General features: G+C 48.4%; 1 protein-coding gene and 1 long non-coding RNA gene across 3 annotated transcripts in view; one reads left to right on the top strand and one right to left on the bottom strand.

The window, feature by feature from the left end:
* CLIC5 (CLIC family member 5) overlaps positions 1-18,188 on the top strand; it is a 68,307-nt gene that overhangs the window by 3,323 nt on the left and 46,796 nt on the right. The window contains exon 1 of one of the 2 annotated variants that reach the window (XM_085218384.1): positions 9,022-10,303. The exons of the other annotated variant lie outside the window; for it this stretch is intronic. Coding sequence (XP_085074510.1) covers positions 10,241-10,303 — 63 coding nt within the window. The 5' untranslated portion in view covers positions 9,022-10,240. Of the gene's footprint in view, positions 1-9,021; positions 10,304-18,188 lie in introns of those variants that run through there. 2 annotated transcript variants of the gene reach the window in all.
* LOC146545137 (uncharacterized) lies at positions 643-10,253 on the bottom strand. Its single transcript, XR_014881718.1, has 3 exons — positions 10,112-10,253; positions 2,542-8,643; positions 643-1,254 (listed from the first exon to the last, which is right to left on the bottom strand). It is a non-coding gene; the product is annotated as an uncharacterized LOC146545137 (long non-coding RNA).

Raw genomic sequence — 18,188 nt, 5'->3', positions numbered from 1 at the left:
AACACAAAGCATGGATGACAAATTAGAAGTACCACTAGGTGAGATATTTGTCATCTTTGTCAGTCTGGAAATAAGCTCCAGGCTGATTTCTTCGGGCTACTTCATTTCTCACTTCTTGCAATGACTGCACTCAGCAGCAGCTGAAGTGCAACGGTGAGCAGATTTGGGATGTTGGACAGCTCAGCCATCCAGCGAGCAGATAAGAGCTCACCGCCAACACTAAGAACCAGCACTCTTCTTTTTAACTGTAGGCAACTCTTAGTTTTTTTTTTTATTATTATTAACAGCAACCTCATGTATGTTTGTTTTATGCTTTCCATCCTTCTGGAGTAGAAAAGAAAAGTCAGCTGAATTTACTGCAAACCTATATGGAACTACCTTCTGTGGGAGAAAAATTAGGAGGAAGTTTATCACTCCAGTGTGAGTCATTGACATGTTATCTGGTTTTGATAGCTGAACCTATGGGTGAACTTTTTCGTATCAGAAGTGATACAAGTGTTGTTGATGTTTTACTGCTGGTACATCTCTGATAGTGTTGCTAAGCACTGGTGACCTTGATGAAGATGGTATGATACAATGAGAAACAGATGAGGAGGAAATTGGTCTGGGTTCGGTTCAGGCAAGCAGAGTCCAAAAGCAGAGTATCCATTGAGGAGTTAATTGGGTTTCTGTTGCAGCTGCCATGCAGCCACATCCAAGCTACCTACAGGTGTTGAGGAAGTAAAACTCCAGAGCAAGTCTTCCAAGAGAAAATTACTACTTCCCTGATTATATGTATGTACAGATGAGGCACAGAAAGGTGAAAATCTGCATGTTCACCAAGAGGATTTGTGTTGGCTCCTGGTAAATCGAAGGGAAGTTCATGGATCTAGAGGTGACCTTCTGGGGGCATGAAATTGCATCCTTGGCTGTCACTGCCAGCCTCATCGTGTCATACACAACTCATACACAGAACAGGGCCCGTCTGTCTTGTTAGTTGGGTTGGAAGGCTGTTTCAGAGCGACAGCTCTGTGGTTTGACATCTTAATCTAATTTCCAAATGATACTTACTTGTGTGCAGCTAATACGTCCTTGTTCTCATGCCCTGCTAGCATTCCTTCCTTCAGTCAACACTTTTGGGCCAGTTTAGGCTCAGGCTTTCTGAGGTGGTTTTGGGCTAACTAAGCAAATCCATTCTGCACATGTTCTTTGCAGGAAGGTGCCACTTCTCACAGCTGCATCCTGTGTCCCATTGGTTCTGCTTCTGTGGGCAGACTAAACAAGAAGCAAGAAAGGGTTCTTTTAATAACTTCCTTAGGATTCCTACCATCATTTAAGCAAACACATCATTCTGTTTGAAACAAAATGTCCCCACGTAAACACAGAATAGAGTCAGTCAGAAATCCATCAATTTCTTTGTTCCTTTCACTGCTTTTCACTTATCCTGACATCTGTTTTCCTTTCAGAAACAATATTTTTTTCCCTAACATCTTCATAGTGGTTCCTCATCTGCCTGCAGAGGGCCTAACACTCTCAGCAATGTGGTTTGAATTTTGGGTGGTGCTGTGCAGAACCAGGGGTTGGACTCAGTGTTCCTCGTGGGTCCCTTCCAGCTAAGGACACTCTGTCATTCTGTGACTCTAATTTCCACCATCCTGTTGTGTGCTCACTGGTCCTGAGCTTTGACTTCCTCAAGTCCAAAGGGCTTCTATCTGGATCCCTAACTGAAATTTAGATACAGTTATTCCCTTATCTGTATGATTGCACTCAGGTTGATCTTAGCTCTGCACACAGACACTTACAGCTATATCCCTGTAGCTTAGGGATTGCTTGGGAAGAAAACAGAAGTGGATCCTACCTGTGAATATCTGCATATTTAATCTCTGTCCACCTACATTGATGCCATTCTGGGATTTTTTTAAAAAAAGGATTTGGTTCCAAAACCTGGCCACCTGGGGAGCACTGATCTGTGGCCCACAGAATGGATCAGTTCTACTCCGTAAATACGGATCCTTATCTGTAGCTCTGATACTTTGGTTGCCCCTCCCTGCATGAAGGTCTTTGTTGGGCAGAAATGGCACGTGGCTGGTCACTGCCTCACCATGCTGCCAGCTCCTCTTTAAACAAGAATAGCAGGTGAAAACATTTAAACTTAAAAAGATTTTGTTTTCCTTCTTAATTTTAACATCTGTTAGCAGGAACCTTTCCAGATAAGCTCTGGAGAAAATACTTTGAGAACCTTCGCTGCAATTGTGAGAAGTGTTGAACTACACCAGTGTGGACAGGATATTACTTCAGGTACTTTGACATGTACACTGTGTGTGCGGCTTGGAGATTGCTTCGATTTGGGGATTCGTCCTTAAAAAATTATGGAAGTGTGTTCTTAATGATTCTATCAGATAGAAAATTGCTTGAATGCCGATCCGAGCTGCTTACTGTCCCTGTTGTTTCCATGTTGAGACAGAAGATGAAGATGTATTGAGGGACGTGGTTTGGCCCCACCAATATTGGGAAATATTGGTGATAGGCGGATGGTTGGACTGGATGATCTTGGACTCTTACCAGGGTCCACGTGACGGGACGAAGGCGATGGGTTTGGACTGAAGGAGGGGCGATGGGTTTGGACTGAAGGAGGGCAGATTTCGGTCGATGTGAGGAAGGAGCTGCTTGCGGTGAGGCGGTGAGGCGCTGCACAGGGTGCCCAGAGGTGGTGCTGCCCCGTCCTGCACACAGCCAAGGCCAGGGGACGGGGCTCTGAGCACTGAGGAGCTGCGGTGTCCCTGTGCACTGCAGGCCGGCGCCGATGGCCTTCGCGGGTCCCTTCCTGCTCAAACCATTCTGTGCCTTATGGTTGAAGCAGCATAGCCCCACCAATAATTTCTTAAAGCCTGAAGTCACTTCAATGTCCTATTTCTGGAAAAAAGCACTAAGCTAATCCATTACAGCCTGTGCTGAGGAGGCACTCGCCTTTCTCCTGCGTGGCCGCATGGATTGCTAGCAGTCAGCAAGCAGCAGTTCCTGGTTACGCTGTGCATAGCTACAAAATGACACAACAAAGAGCACCTCAGCTAAAAAGAAACAACAAAAAAACCACACCAAGACAGTTTCATTTGTGTGCCACGCTGCAGGGCTGCATACCTCACTGGGCTGAATGAGGCATGCCAGATTCTCGCTGTTTGCACCAAGCGTGGGGAGGGTGCGTCTCTGCTGGATCAGCCTCCTGTAACACAGGTGCCTGGCCTGCAACTCCCTGCAAAAGTTCAGGGCAGCAAATTCACAGCCATTGGGCTCCTCCCTGAGAGATTGCAGAGAATGACGTTTGGACCAAGAGGAGTTCCTTGGAGGTTGGCCTCTGGGCACGGCAGCTGATAACAGCTAAAAATAGGCGGATATAAAAGCAGAGGCAGCACCGCGCTGCTGTGGGCAGGGAGGAGACGCTGCTCCTGAGCACCAAGGATTTCTTTCTGCTGCTTAATTCCCCTTAACAATTAATTTGTCAAAGAAGGACACCGGGGGAATCATGTCCAAGGGCAGGTTGTCCTGCAGGTGGCCGTTGGCATGTCTTTGGAAGCATGCCTGAACGATGCCCGTGTGATTTGTGTGCGAGGACGTACATATATGCATCAAGAGCATAGTCTGGCTGTGGGATTCTGAGTGCTCTGAGAAACAAACATCCTTATGGGGCTCTCATACAGCGTCCAGGACTCTGCTCTTAGCCCTGCTGCTGGCTCTGGGGCAGTGTGCCTGCACTTCCCTTTCTGGCTTTGGCTGCCTTCTGTTCCAAGGCACTGGGACAGAAACATTGGCCTCAGCACTGAATGCATTGCGAGGTAAACCCGTGAGTGCCTGAAGCACCTTGCAAAAAGAAGGAAAACTCTCCTAACTTCTGGCAGAAGTTGCATGGAACTGAAAGCAGAGTTCATCAGGGAGAGCATTAGTGAGCCCTAAAAATAGGTGGCAGTATCAGCCCTATCAATAACCACTCCCTCACGCATTCATTTCGGTTGCTGTGAGTCCTCCTCTTTGATTTGGAGCAGCTTTGTACTATGGAATTTGGATGGGTGGGTTCCTGTTTAGTGTAATTATAGGCTTTGTTTTATTTTTTTGGCAGATGACCTGGCTGACTTGACCTCAGCTCTGATGTGATACACTTAATTGTCTGAAAAGGTCACTTATAACCACTTGGCCACTCTCCCTTTCATAAGAACATTCAATTACCATTTAATTTATTTTTTAATTGAGCGATACTCATAGCAAACAGGATAATTGCAGAGGATGCTGGTTTGGTAATTGCATAGATTAAAGATTTTCTGTGGTGGTCAGGAGAGCCAGCAGGAGCAGTGCTGGTGGGAGCTCCCATCCCATCCCTCTTTGCAGCACACCTGGCTTCAGCTCCTGAACTCTTTGCCTTTCTAAGCACAATGGGGCTGTGTTAATGTGAATCCGAGAGAGAACCTGAGAGCCTCTTACTGATGCCATCCTCTCCATGGACCTTGGGCTTTCTCACATCGTGAACACCCTGATGTATATTTTGTCTGGCATCAAGCTCTCACTTGCAGCTTGGCCAAGGATGGATTGAAATTGCTAACCATAAGTAAAGGGCTCCATATCCCATTAAGACTTTTTTAACTAATGTAGATCTCTCAGGAGCCATTGTCCCTGAAGGTGTTCAGTAAAAGGGTAGATGTGGCACTTAGGGAAGTGGTTAGTGGACACAGTGGGATGGGTTGGGGTGGGACTTGGTGATCTTTGAGGGCTTTTCCAATCTTGTGTTCCTATGATTCTATGATAACTGTCACTGAGGCCACAGCAGTGAGGGCAGCTCTGGGCTTTGGCCATTCAGTCACCCTATGGGGTTGCTTCCAGTTATCGCAGCAGTGACCAGGGACCCTCAAAGGGTGGTGAGGCACTGGAACAAGTTGCCCAAGGAGGCTATGGATGCTTCATCCCTGCAGGCATTCAAGGCCAGGCTGGATGTGGCTCTGGGCAGCCTGGGCTGCTCGTTGGCGACCTGCACACAGCAGGGATGTGGCCTCAGAAGCCCTCAGAACCTGTGCATGGTGGCAGTTATCACCAGGGAATGTGAACAACCTGTAAGCACAGCTGCAGAAGAGGGGTCCATGTCTGTGCCCAGCTGACCGCACTGCTTCCATTTATGTCATCTTAAGCGAAAATGAAAATGAGATCTAACCAAGCCAACGTCAGGTGCTTCAAGACATTGAACCCTTGCACTGAAGGAAACAAAAGCCAAACCACCCTTCTTTTAATAACAGCTCCAGGTAAGTGAGCTTGGTCACTGGCAAACTTGATGGAAACTTTAGCCCAGAAGTACCAAAAGGTGAAATGAAAAATGAATGAGGGCAATTTCCCGAGGAGGATAGGAGGGCTGTAGACTGTGCTGCAAGGCTCAAGGTCAGTGTATGGCTCTGCCTCTGCTTACATTTGCTGCTACAGGGCTGTGAATCTGCCCATACTGTTCACTGGGGTCTAAGGTTGGCTTTAGCACGAACCCCTCTCTTCAGCCTGATGGTGTGCACTGGGAGCACATTGGGTTTGGCTGGCACAGCTGAATGCCTCTAACAGTTGTTTCCAACCACGGGAGCTGCTCTGAGTCATGGACAATCTCGAAGCAAGGTGCAGAGGCTTCGCCTTGCAGAAATAATGTGCATCAACACAGAAGGCAATTTCTGCTCTCAGCCAAATTGTTCACTAACATCAGAGCGATGCACAAACGTCTCCAAAGGAATTAGCAGCAATTGTGCCATCTTTGGGCCTTGTTTACTGGGAGGAGTGGAAACCCAGCCTGAGATCTGTGTGTACGTGGCATTTTGAACCTTTTCTTTGCACGAATAATGCATTAATTGGGATTGGAGCACGGCTGTGTGCCAATCTCTTGCTTTGGTGGATTTCATCCTGGCTGCATAGATCTGCTTCACATTATGGTTAATTTAGATGTAATTTCTGACAAGAAGCACACCAAGAAGTGAGCAGGAATAACCTAAATGCTTGTTTACCATATACACACTTGAACACTTGGAAATGAAGGAGGAGATATGTGCTGTTTGCTCCGCTGCAGCTACGAGTAAAATCACACAGTTTTCATTCAACGACATCAGTGAGTCAACAGCAGTGGGTACATGGCTTAGCTGGTGCTGTTTCTCTCCACAGCACGTAATATTACAGAGGATTCATTCTGAAAAACAGGGGCCAAGGATGTCTCCATTCCTTTCATCTGCTCTGTTACACAGAGCCCACAGTTGTGGGCAATCTGTGATGCTCTCCACTGCATCCCCCGCAGTGCCACTTGCAGAGGTCTCCCAGTCCCATTCAGAAGAATCTCTTGGTTTGAATTGAAACAGTGGTTTGGGGGCTGATAGAAAATGCAGAGACCTCTGTCCCCTCGAAGCCTTTTTACTGAAAGCAGCGTTAGGAGATGGTTTTATACATTTTAAGAGCTCCTTCCTTGCGAGTGGTTCGCTGTGGCTGCCTGAATGCGAGTGCTGAGATAATTATCCATAATGAAATCCCTCCTCACACTGAACAGCAGTGGGTTTTTCTCTCGAAGCTGTTAACATTTATTAACGTTGCAGCGAGGTTTGATACTGAATCCATGTGAAAATGTAATTATATAGAAAAATCACGTGGTACTGCTGGCCTAGAACTTGCTCTGCAAAGCAAAGTGGTGAAGCATCTGCCCTTTCTGGTGAGCAGTGCAATTCATCCAGCAGCCATTGGAGCTGCACTCATGCATCTTCATCGTCAGTAAAAGGAGAGCTGCTGCAGCCTGTGGCTACAAAGGGTTTATAGTGCCTGGGGGGTGGATGCACAGTCAGAGATCTAAAAATTGGCATTAAAGAGGGCTGCCAAGTTTTTCTGGCCCAGATTTTGCCATCACATCCAATTCTTGGGACACTCAGGCTGCACAGCTGTTGTATCGCTGCCTTCTGCTCCATGTTGGATATCAGGAGCAATCTGTTCTCAGAAGGAGCAGTGGCACAGCTGCACAGGGATGGGGGTACCAGCCCCATAGGGGTCCCAGGACCTTAGAGATGTGGCACTGGGGGATGTGGGCAGTGAGGTGAGCTGGGGTTGGGCTTGGGGATCTTGGAGGTCCCTTCCAACCAGAATGCCTCCATGATTCTATGTCCTTGAGCATGGCACGACGTAGAAGAGGGAACAAAATCACCGCTACTCCTCATTCTCCCAAACCAACAAATGTTGAGGCATTGTGCATCCCTGGGGCTGAGGGAAATGTCTTCTCAGCCAGCTCTGGCTTGAGGCTAAGAAGTGCCTCATACATCCCTGCATGTCTTGTACAGTAGGGGGAACACAGACTGACTCCAAATATCTGAGACAAATCCTTCTGGATGTCTCTGAAGGTCAAGCAAGAGCTTGACAGGGAGATATAATTCAAAAGAAAATCAAAATTATTCAATTAATCCCTTTTAGTTTTGGCTTCCATTTGTTAAACGAGTGCTGCGTCAAAGATAGCCACACAGAATGAACGCAGTTGCAAATGACCATAATTCAGAACTGATCCACCCATACCTCTCGGTGAGAGCTCCACGATAGAGTTACACGGGATGCTTGGCCTCTGCATCACCCCCTGGGGACAAATCTTTGCTGGAAGTGAGGCTAGATCAGGGCAGTGAAAGCTGATAGTGAGTCGGGGCACCTACAATAGAGGTCTTACGTGGGGAGGTGACGGCTCCTTTTCTGAAGCTGACCTCATTTATTCATGCCGTGATGTGCTCATATTTATATCGCTCATAAGCCTCAAAACTATAATGACCTGGCCTACGGAGAGTTCAGAATTCAGTACATCACGTTCTTGTGGGTAACTCAAAGCCTGCACTGCCTCTGACTTGCAAGAAAGCGATAGGCCAAGCGGAGCGGCTCATTCTTCGCAGTAAAATGAGAGTGTACGAATTATTTATCAGTGTCTTAGCTCAATTTGATGGAGGAAAGAGCTGATTTCGTAACACAGAACGGAGCTGTGCAGACAGTGATAACCATTCTAGTCAAAAAGGTTGCACCCAGATGTAAGTGGTAAGTCCATCTTAGATGACAGCAAAACAGAAAATGCGTGAATAGATTCCCAAGGTGTTACACATGTATATATTTCCTCTTACTCTGCCTCATGCCGTGTTTACATTAGATCAAGAATTCAGAATCTTTGTCAAGAACACAGCATTTGTACAAAGAAGGGCTCCAGCTTTTTGAGGTGAGCCAGGTTGTTCTTGGATGTCACCTTACTGGATGTCCCCATCCCTGCACACAGACACACGCACACAGACACACACACACACACACACACACACACACACAGATTGGCTTGGGTTGGAAGGGACCTCAAGGATGACGAAGCTCCAACCCCCCTGTGCCATGCAGGGCCACCAACCTCCACATTTCACAGCAGCCCAGGCTGCCCAGGGCCCCATCCAACCTGGCCTTGAACACCTCCAGGGATGGAGCATCCTTTGCTCAGCAAAGCTCTTTCTCGTGCAGACCTCAGGATGGCACTTAGGGGTACACTGGTACATTAGGATGCAGTGACTGTGCGTACAGCATTGGCTGATGTTTAGAGCTGCAATCCATAATGATAGTGCAGTGATTCTTCTTGCTGCATGTAAGTGTGCTCAGCCCATGTCCTGGGAAGTTTGCCTAGGGCATAAGAATAATGACACCATAAATGTTTGGTAATTAATGTACCTAGTCCAAGAATTACATGTAAGCATCTGAAATCAAAGGGCTAATAACACTTAATTCTCTTACAGTTAACCTTCCAGTTATTTGAATGAGAGCTAATTAGATCTACAAACCATAAATGCACTTCTACGCTAATTACCCTGTTGACTGTGTAGTAATTACAGTTGCAGCAGCATAACGAGACCACCTGGTTAACCATTTGTGTGCCGCAGGGACACACAGCTGGAATCCCCATTGCCTTCATCTGCAGTGCTGCAGAGGTGTTGGGTGGCACCGGGGCTCACGGGGCAGTGAGGGGTGAGCATGGAGCTCACAGCTGGGGGAACTTTGAGCAGCCACAGCCTGCTGGTCGTGGCAGAACGTTCCTGAAAGCTTTCTAGGTGTCAGGCAAGGAAGGTGAACCTGCTGCGTACTGTATTCCATAGGTGTTGGTTTCCTGTGCTGCATTTGTTCCAAAGCAGAGCAGGGACAGGGCGAGGAGCTGTGACCCAAGGGACACTGTGAGGGTGTGACAGCAGTGAGCAGGAGGTGCCACTCAGCCCTGCCGTGCCCTTCTGCTTGTGTCACCTCACAGTGTCACCTCCCGCTCTGGGTGTCTGTGTCATCTGTGTCACCACAGTGCCCTCTGAATCACATCAGCACGTGGGCAGCGTGTCAGTCAGAAGCTGAAACCTTAAAGAAGCATAGAATCATAGAATCCTAGAATGGCCTGGGTTGCAAAGGCCCACAGCGCTCACCCAGTGCCAACCCCCTGCTGTGTGCAGGTCGCCAACCAGCAGCCCAGGCTGCCCAGAGCCACATCCAGCCTGGCCTTGAATGCCTGCAGGGATGGGGCATCCACAAAAGAAGTTTTCCCCGCTTGTGCCACCACCCTGCTGTCCCCACACGGTGCCCGAGGGCCGAACCACGGCATGGGGCACCCTCGTGCTGTTCCCCCCCAGCTCTTTGTTTCCCTGCATAGCCCCATTCCCACTCCCCACTCAGCTCACCCAGGGGCAGCAGCACCGGGCGGTTATCAGCCGGGCTTTGCATGTCTCTGTACCTCTACTGATGCGGCTTGCTGCACGCACAGAGCGCTGCCCCTCTGCACCGGGACAATCAGCAATAACAACAATAGCAATACCGAGGTTTTGAACGGCGAAAGGGCAAAACACCCATCAGAAAAAGAAGGGACAAAACCCCACCCCAGCGCCCCGCACACCACGTTCCCGTCGCGCTGCGGGCGAGGCGCGGAGCCGGGCCGGAGGTACCACGGCCTGTCTCCTCCCCGAGCCCAAACCCCACCCTCCGCTTCACGCTGGGACTATTTCGGGCTGCGAGCCGCTCTCTGACAGATGCGCTCCCGCGGCCGCACTTGTTGCGCTCAGCGGCCGCCGCCCCGCAGCCCCGCGGCAGCGCTCCGCTCCGCTCCTCCGTCGCTCACCTGCCGGCTCTCCAGCTGCGTTGCTTTCGAGTCCCGCTCCCCGCAGAAGATGTTTTAGAAGGGAAACCCTCCCGGAGCGCGGCTGTCCCCGTCCCCGTCCCCGTCGGGAGTTCGGCCCCGCGGTGAGAGATGTCAGAGCCCTCCGCTGCCAACGGGGACGGGAAGGAGCCCGACATCGAGCTCTTCGTCAAGGTGAGCTGCGGCGGGGCTCCTACGGCCCATCCAACTTCCATTCCCGACCTCTTATCTGCCTCAGACACGCGTCGCTTTCTTCTTCGTGGCGTTCCAATTAGGTCACGTTGCCGAGGGAGAGGCAGAGCTCCTTGATTTTGTTGTCGTTTCTCTCCTCGGGAGCGTGCCCTGTTATTCTTAGCCCGGCGGGGTTCTCGCGGCCAGCCTGACGTGCTGCTCCATTTATGGGAACAGAACATGGAGTAGAGCGACCCAGTGAGGGCTGCGGGGCACCCCGGGCTCCCAGCACAGAGGGCTGAGCTCAGCGGGCACTGCTGTCCTCAGTGCCTGCAGCACTTATTTCCTCCCTCTGGAGAGAAAAAAAAAAAAAAAAAAAAAAAAAAAGGAAATAAATTAGTTTTTGCCCTCCATTCCCAAAGCCCATTCTGATTTTTTTATATGGGTAACTGAGAACAGAACCCGATGCAATGCAAACATAGACAAGTGAGTGTGCCTGTGATGTGGTAGGACCACAGAATATTTCAGTTTGTTTACATCTGTTGCTCTTGGGTTATACTTGAAGGGAGCGTATAAACAGGAGGGGAAATGACTGTTCACAAGGGTGGATGGTGATAGGACAAGAGGAATGGTTTTAAAGTGAGCCAGGGGAGGTTTAGGTTGGATGTGAGGAGGAAGTTTTTCATGCAGAGGGTGGTGAGGCAGTGGAACAGGTTGCCCAAGGAGGCTGTGGATGCCCCATCCCTGCAGGCATTCAAGGTCAGGCTGGATGGGGCTCTGGGCAGCCTGGGCTGCTGGTTGGCGACCTGCACACAGCAGGGGGTTGGGACTGGATGAGTGCTGTGGGCCTTTGCAACCCAGGCCAGTCTGTGAAGAATGTCCCACTAGAATCAGTGGTATGTGCAACATTATGAATAGTGAACTTTATGCAAGCTCTGAGCGAAGAGTTGAGATTTTTGGGTGCTCAAAAGGTGTTCCAAAGCCTCTGTGTTAGGGCTGAGATATGCCCGTGTTAAACCAGGTGCTGGCTGTGCCTCCCTGCTTTGATGGGGCTGTGATTAGCAGGTGGGAGTTGTATGGGGCCTTTTGCAAACAGCACAGGCTGACTGGGAAAGCAAATTCCAGCTCCTCCCTTCTGTCCAGCTAAGGGTACTTAATTGCTTTGCACTCCCTGATGGATGGTTTGGGTGATGAGTTGAACTGTCAGCTGCATACCACACATGTATGCGTGGCCTTTTCATGCATCCTCCAGAATGTGCCAGCTCAGGTGAAGCCTTTCTGACCTGGGCTGAACAGAATTTTTTTTCTTTTTTCTTAGCCTGGTTCATAATTGCATGGAGCTTCATGTATTAAGAAGGCCCTGTGTGGGTCCATCTGCCCTGATACCTTCCCTCTCCAAGCTGTTCCTCCTGAAGTGAGCTTTTGTGCTCACTGATAGCTTACTGAGGTTCTTTGGCTGGCATCACAGAGTCATTTGGGTTGGAAAAGATTGCTAAGATCCCCAAGTCCACCCCCAGCCACCCCTGCGTGCCCACTGTGTCCCTGTGCTGTTAAGGTTCAGGCCATGTCCCAGTGCAATAGGTGAAGCTCTGGGTCCATGCAATTGTCACTGCAGCCAACTGAGCCATCACCTGAGGATTTATAAGGACAGAGAGAACATTTCCAGTAATGGGACTTCCTGCATAATGCATGCTGGGGAATGCATTGAGACTCACGTAAAGCCCACACTTTGCTGAGCTGCAGCAGAAGAATTAATTGGTATCTTTCTGGAGTCTTTCCATTCAGATTGAAAAATGGCAGTTCTGGACATTTTGGAAAGCTGCCATTAATTTAATTAAAAGTCTAAAACGCCGACTAGCAAAGCGTGTGAGCAGAGCCTTACAGCACACAGCTCAGAAGCTGAAAAAGAATTGTTGGAACGAACGGAGCTGAAGGTTATGGAGTCATAGAATCACAGAACATCCCGAGTAGGAAGGGACCCGCTGGGCTCCCTGTGCCCAGCACCATGCAGCACCCCCAGCCCTACGTCACAGCAGCATCCCAGTGCTCCCATGGCCAGGAGCACAGAGGCTGGGGAGGTGTGAGGCAGTGGGTACGGCCAGGAGAAAAGTGGGTCTTAGCCGAGCGCAAATAAACCAGAGCAGGGCTGTTTTTCAGAGCCTCTCACAAAAGCAGTTTGTGTCTCAGGTTAAAGAGGAAAGAAAAAAGAGAGAGGTGTTACACAATTGCTCTATTTCCTTTTTATCATGCAGCGAGCAGGAGCTGTGTGTATGCAGGCAGGGAGTGGAGCAGGGCGGTGTGGAGAGGATCCAGCTGCTGTCTCACCTCAGTGTTTGCATCCCTGTTTGTCCCCCTGTGCTTTTATAGCCTGAACTGCATGAGATGCTTCACTGTTTCTGCTTGACTGAGAGCAAAACCCCCACAGCTGGGCTGGAATAAAACAGGGTGGAGGTGGCAGCTGGCTGGGGTGTGTGGCAAAGAGGGATGCTGGCTCTGCTTAGGCTGGCTGCTGCTCCGTGTGTTGCGGAGCAATGTGCCCAGTGCAAGTGACACCCTATGGAAGGTGTGCTCTGCTTCTTTTGGCAGTCCCACACCTGTACACTGGAATGTAATGGTGCTCTTTGGAGAGAATCACAGAATACCAGAACGGCCTGGGTTGCAAAGGCCCACAGCGCTCATCCAGTTCCAACCCCCTGCTGTGTGCAGGTCGCCAACCAGCAGCCCAGGCTGCCCAGAGCCACATCCAGCCTGGCCTTGGATGCCTGCAGGGATGGGGCATCACAGCCTCCCTCCTTGGAAAGATGTGCACTGAGACAGAATATTAAGCCACATAGGGGAGAAGCAGAGAACTCTCCTGGTTTCTTTTTATTTGCTGTGGTTTTGGATGTATGTTCCTTGCATTTCAAGTATTAGAGTACTGATAAATATCTGGAAAGTTAATTTGATGGTAGAGATGTTATATACATGGAAAACAAAGGATAGAACCAGGCCTCAAAAGTACAGGTGTCTGTTTGCATTGCTCAGGATGAGTGCAGTCTAGAAGGCAAACAAGGCACACAAACGGTCCAAAGTACGTTCTGCTAAATAAATCTTCCTGCTTTAGAAATGCTCTGCGACACGGCAGATAATAACCTGTCTTTCTGATGGTCAGGAGGTGCCCTCACAGCAGTCGATCCTTGCTGTGGGATTGCAGTCCATATCCCAGATAGGTTCATCAGTGCTGCTTTGCAACAGCTTTTGCTCGAAAGCTGCAGGGCTTCTCTTTGCAGAGCTGCAGGCGCGGCCCAAACCCATCTGCAGAACACAGGGAGGTTCAGAGCAAGGCGGCTTCTCGAGACCTTGAACCTGGAGTCAACCTTTGGCTCTGCCAAGCGAGGCCATCCCTCCACAAAGCACGCCCAGGGCTCAGCCTGTCCCACACACTGGGAGCAGAGGGCAGTGGCTCCAGGAGCTGTGCTTGAGGCTGTCCTTGGGATGCAGGGAAACACTCCCAAGCTGGGTAAGGCTCAGTGATGGACTGAGGCTGTGTGTTTGTAAGGAGTCATTTCTCACTAGAGGATTGTTATAAAGGTAAGAGGTTGGTCCTTGGTTGGATTTTGGGTCCTTTGGGGTCTCTTCCAACCTGGGATGTTCTGTGATTCTACAGTTATTTTTTAATTATCTCTGCCACGGATTGATTGCAGAGGAACCCAGGTTAGGATTTTGGTGAATGGTTTGATATATCCTTAAAGGCAGGCACAGATAAAGAGGTGACTCCCAATACAGCCGTTCCCCACTATTGAGGGTTTTGTGTATTTTGAGGTTAGAGACTCATTGTGATAAGAGAATTGACTTTAGTTTCAAATTTTGAGGTTTATAAAGCCCATACTGGTTTCTCTAACTGGGAGGGAGAGAGAAGTTGTCAGAAGTTGCCTTTTAACCCATTGGGACAGTGCAGGGTCTGTGATTTATGTGGACCATTGAGATGCATTCTGGAAATGACAAGCAGGTCTGGAAGGCACAAAGTTCATTTCTATTTGTTAAAAACTGTGAGTATTTTATTGGCTGTTATGAAGTCACCTTTTGGCTCCCATACAAATTTGCTTCTATGCTTCCACATTTAGCAAAACTCTTTAGGTAAAGAGGAAGTAATAGAGAAAAGCAAACAAGGAGTAATAGTGATATTGAAGACTATGGTGTTTGCACGTGTACAAAATGGGCACAGGAGAGTCAGGCTGCCTAAATTTGAATCATACTATTGAAGCAAGCAAGCTAATAGCAACCCACTGTAGACGCAGTGAAGTGGACCGAGGCTTGCTTCTCTGGTCTTCTCATTCAGCATTTTCCATAAGATAATAAAAAGAACAGAGTTAAGGGAAAAAAACATCCACCACAGCCAGGTCTAATTTTGCTTTAACCTGTTATTACTGAAAAAACATTGTTCAATTAATTAAAAGGAGCTGCTTCAAGAATGTTTTAACAGCACAAGTGGGTTATTTTTCCTTGTGTGGAAGGAAAACAATGCCCTAAAGAAGCTCTTGCCTGAGTTACACAAGCAGAGCCTGTATGTCTGCCTGTCTGCTTTCTCTCTGAGCGCCCGCAGGTTTTGTCTTGTGCCAAGACAAGGGTCTCATTGGTGGGAATGCAGGGACAGCCAGCGAGCGGTGCAGGAGGTCAGTATGTGAAAGGACTTGGCAGGAACACAGTAGCTCTCCCTGCCACCTTGTTTCTCGTGTCTTTGGAGAAACCTCACCCTAAGGATTTCTGAGATTTCGGGTGAGCTCTGCCTACCAGCTCCTCCATTCCGTCCGCTTTTTTGATCTGCGCCATCAAATCAGGTAATAGAGGGTTTTAATTCCTCCACAAGGAGCTGGTGATGTTCCAAATTGTTATAACTGCTGTTTAGAAGGAGCTGTGGGTATGCTGTGTGCTCCGTGCTCAGCAGCAGGCAGCTCACTGCCCATCCCTGGCATCCCGTCGCACTCCAGGTCCGTGTGTCACGGCCCCGTGATGCTCCTGTAAGTGTGCCCAGGAAACTTCTATGGGCAGCACATGGCTCTGCTGCTGCTCGGAACGAATGGCAAATGTCACAGGGATCGACTGACACAGCATCCCAAAAATACACAGGGATCTTTTGCAGGAGGGCCGGTAGGAAGTGCGGCTGTGCTTAAATGTTAGCACCGGTTCACCTGGCTGTGTCAAACAGGCTTTGGAAGGAGGCTGTGTAAAGGTCGTTTAGAGTAATGATGTCATCGTTTAGGCAACTGTATTGCTTAGTGCTTCTATGACGCCTAATTCTTCACTGTCTGGAAGGTAGCAGTAAATTAATCCCAGCTGTGATCGATGTTATTCCCAGCAAAGGCTTCTTCAAGGCCATAGGAAGAACCCACTGGCATAAGGAGGGTCCTGAGTTTGTGTACTGAAGAGTCCATCTGTGTTCCTTGAAACAGGAAATCAGAGTGGGTGCCTGAAGTACCAGACTGAAAATAGCTTCAAGTGCTTTGTTTGGCACAACAGAATTTATCACTGATAATGTCCAAAAGAGATTTTCATTCCCTTTCCTTCCTTGCCTCTTGCTCCACCCATTTGTTTGTGGTTCTGTGTTGCGGTAAGACTCATCTAGGTGTTATAACTGTGCCATTCATATACATCTGGAGCTGGGAGTGAAGAAGTCTTTTTTTTTTTTTGGTAGATCTGATGAATTTAATCAGCATCACATATTTCTGGCATGATTTTAGAATCATAGGTTGGCTTATGTTGGAAAGGACCTTAAAACCCATCCAGTTCCAACCCCTTCCTCAGGCACCTCCAGGGATGGGGCATCCTCAGCTCTGTGCAGCAGTGCCAGGGCCTCACGGTGAAGCATTTCCTGCTAACATCTGACCTAAATCTTCTTTCTTTTAATTAAAAACCATCCTCCCTTGTCCTGTCACAACCTACCCTCGTAAAAAGTCTCTCTGTGACTTCTCCCTTAGTGCTGGCCACATTATTTCTGATAAAAGCCAGGAGGCCATTGGCCTTTTTGGCCCCCTGAGTGCTCTGCTGGCTGATGCTTAGCAGTTGTTGCCCTGCACCTCCAGACCCTTTTCTGCTGGGCAGCTTTCCAGCCACTCAGCCCCCAAACTTTTGCACTGTGTTGAGTTGTTGTGACTCAAGTGAAGCACCTGGCACTTATCCTTGTTGAACACCATGCATCTGGTAGCAGCCTGTTGATCTGGCCTATCCCTCTGCAGAGCTTTCCTACCCTCGACTAGATAAATGGTCTTGCCTAGCTTGGGATCACCTGCAAACTTACTCAGAATGCAGTCGATCTCCCATTTGATAACCTAAATCTTTTTGAGAGTTTATGATTTTACTCCAGTGTGCATATTGCTATTTAATGGCAATATTCTTTGGCTGACGCAGCTCTTCTATGACATAAGATTCCTCTTTTGTTTAACTACCCTGGTGCACTACGGAAGCTGTGTGGCTACGCTGCCATAAGACAAGGTGTGCTCAGAAACGAAACCGAGGCACAGAGAACCCAAAGCTAAGAGGGAGTTCTGCATGGAGCTACTGCAAAGTTTTGCCGTGTTGCTATTTTTGACTTTCCATGTGGCGAACAGATCACTGTTTCAGCTCTTTAACTTAATACAGAGCAACAGCAGCAGTTCCCACCAGGTTGAAACTCTGATTTTTATTTTTATTTTGATCCAATTCTAGTCAAAATCTGAAAAGATCCTGCCACACACGCTCTGCAGTGTAACCTTGGTCATACCCCTCGCCTACCACCCAGACTCTTGTTTACCCTTTTGCTCTTCTGCCTCCTTAGTGACCGTGGCAAGCTTGTCAGGCTGTGCTGGTCTCACTTCCTCCTCTACATCATGCTGATTGTAGTCCTCAACCAGATGTGCAGACACTGGGGGAGCAGGGAGTGTTCTTCACCCCTATCCCCAGAAGGGCATTCTGACTGCCATGTAGAGTAGAAATGGTGATGGGTCTCTGCTAAACAGCTGTCTCCCAATTAAATACTGAAAATCTTGATTTTTTTTGGACATAAAAGAAATCTGACCAGGCAGAACTGGACATTTGACTGCTTTTGGGAGCAGGCAGAGCTGAGCCAAAGCTCCTTTCCCATCCCTTTCTTCCAGCCTTCTCTTTTTCCTTCTCAGGGTTTTGCATCTCCTGTAATGACTTTGTCTCCAGCCTCTCTGTTTTGTCTGCCTGTTCTCAGGGCGCTCAGACTCTCAGTTTAGATGAATCAGTGACTCAGTTCTCATGATTTCGTGTTGGTCCTTTGGGACTCCTGTTTCAGCTTCTACCAGAGAACCGAATGTATCTGGAGTTTGGGTTCTTCTCCAGCTGTCTTCCATGTACTTAATTGCCAGACGAGGTGGAAATAGCTCCTTTATATGTATTTCTGAGTATCACCATGAGTAAAGCTCAGATAAAGCACTAGTTGAAACATGTTGCAGGAGAGTTGTGTCGTGATGGCTAACTAGTGCACCTGTGGGACAGCAGGACTTGAACCTATCCCTGCTGCAGCTACTTTGGTAAAAATAGTGTTACATGAGGATGAGGTTGCATAGATAGTGATCATTTGCTCTTCTAAGTACTCAGTCTGATAGTCCCTGGTACAGGGCAGATGAGGGAGACCATGGCGTTTACTTGTGCTTACTTGATGCAAGATGTAGCAAGAATGGTCAAAGCTTAATATTCAAGACTGATCTGCTTCTCTTTTACTTCAAATTCTGTAAAATTTGAGCTTCATACATATAAGACTTGCAGAGATTATGTATGGGAATAGTCATAATAACATTAAGTTATTCTTACTGATTCTCTTACATATGTTGATTTCTTTGAGACTAGGAAAAATATCATTGCTCAATTCTCCATTCACCGATATTTTGCAAGTCATACCTGCTCATGA

The sequence above is a fragment of the Meleagris gallopavo genome, chromosome 2 (genome assembly GCF_905368555.1).
Source record: "Meleagris gallopavo chromosome 2, MGAL_WU_HG_1.1, whole genome shotgun sequence".
NCBI classification, from domain to species: Eukaryota; Metazoa; Chordata; class Aves; order Galliformes; family Phasianidae; genus Meleagris; species Meleagris gallopavo.
Note: the sequence above shows the minus strand (reverse complement) of the source record. Positions and strands in the feature narration are given on the sequence as shown.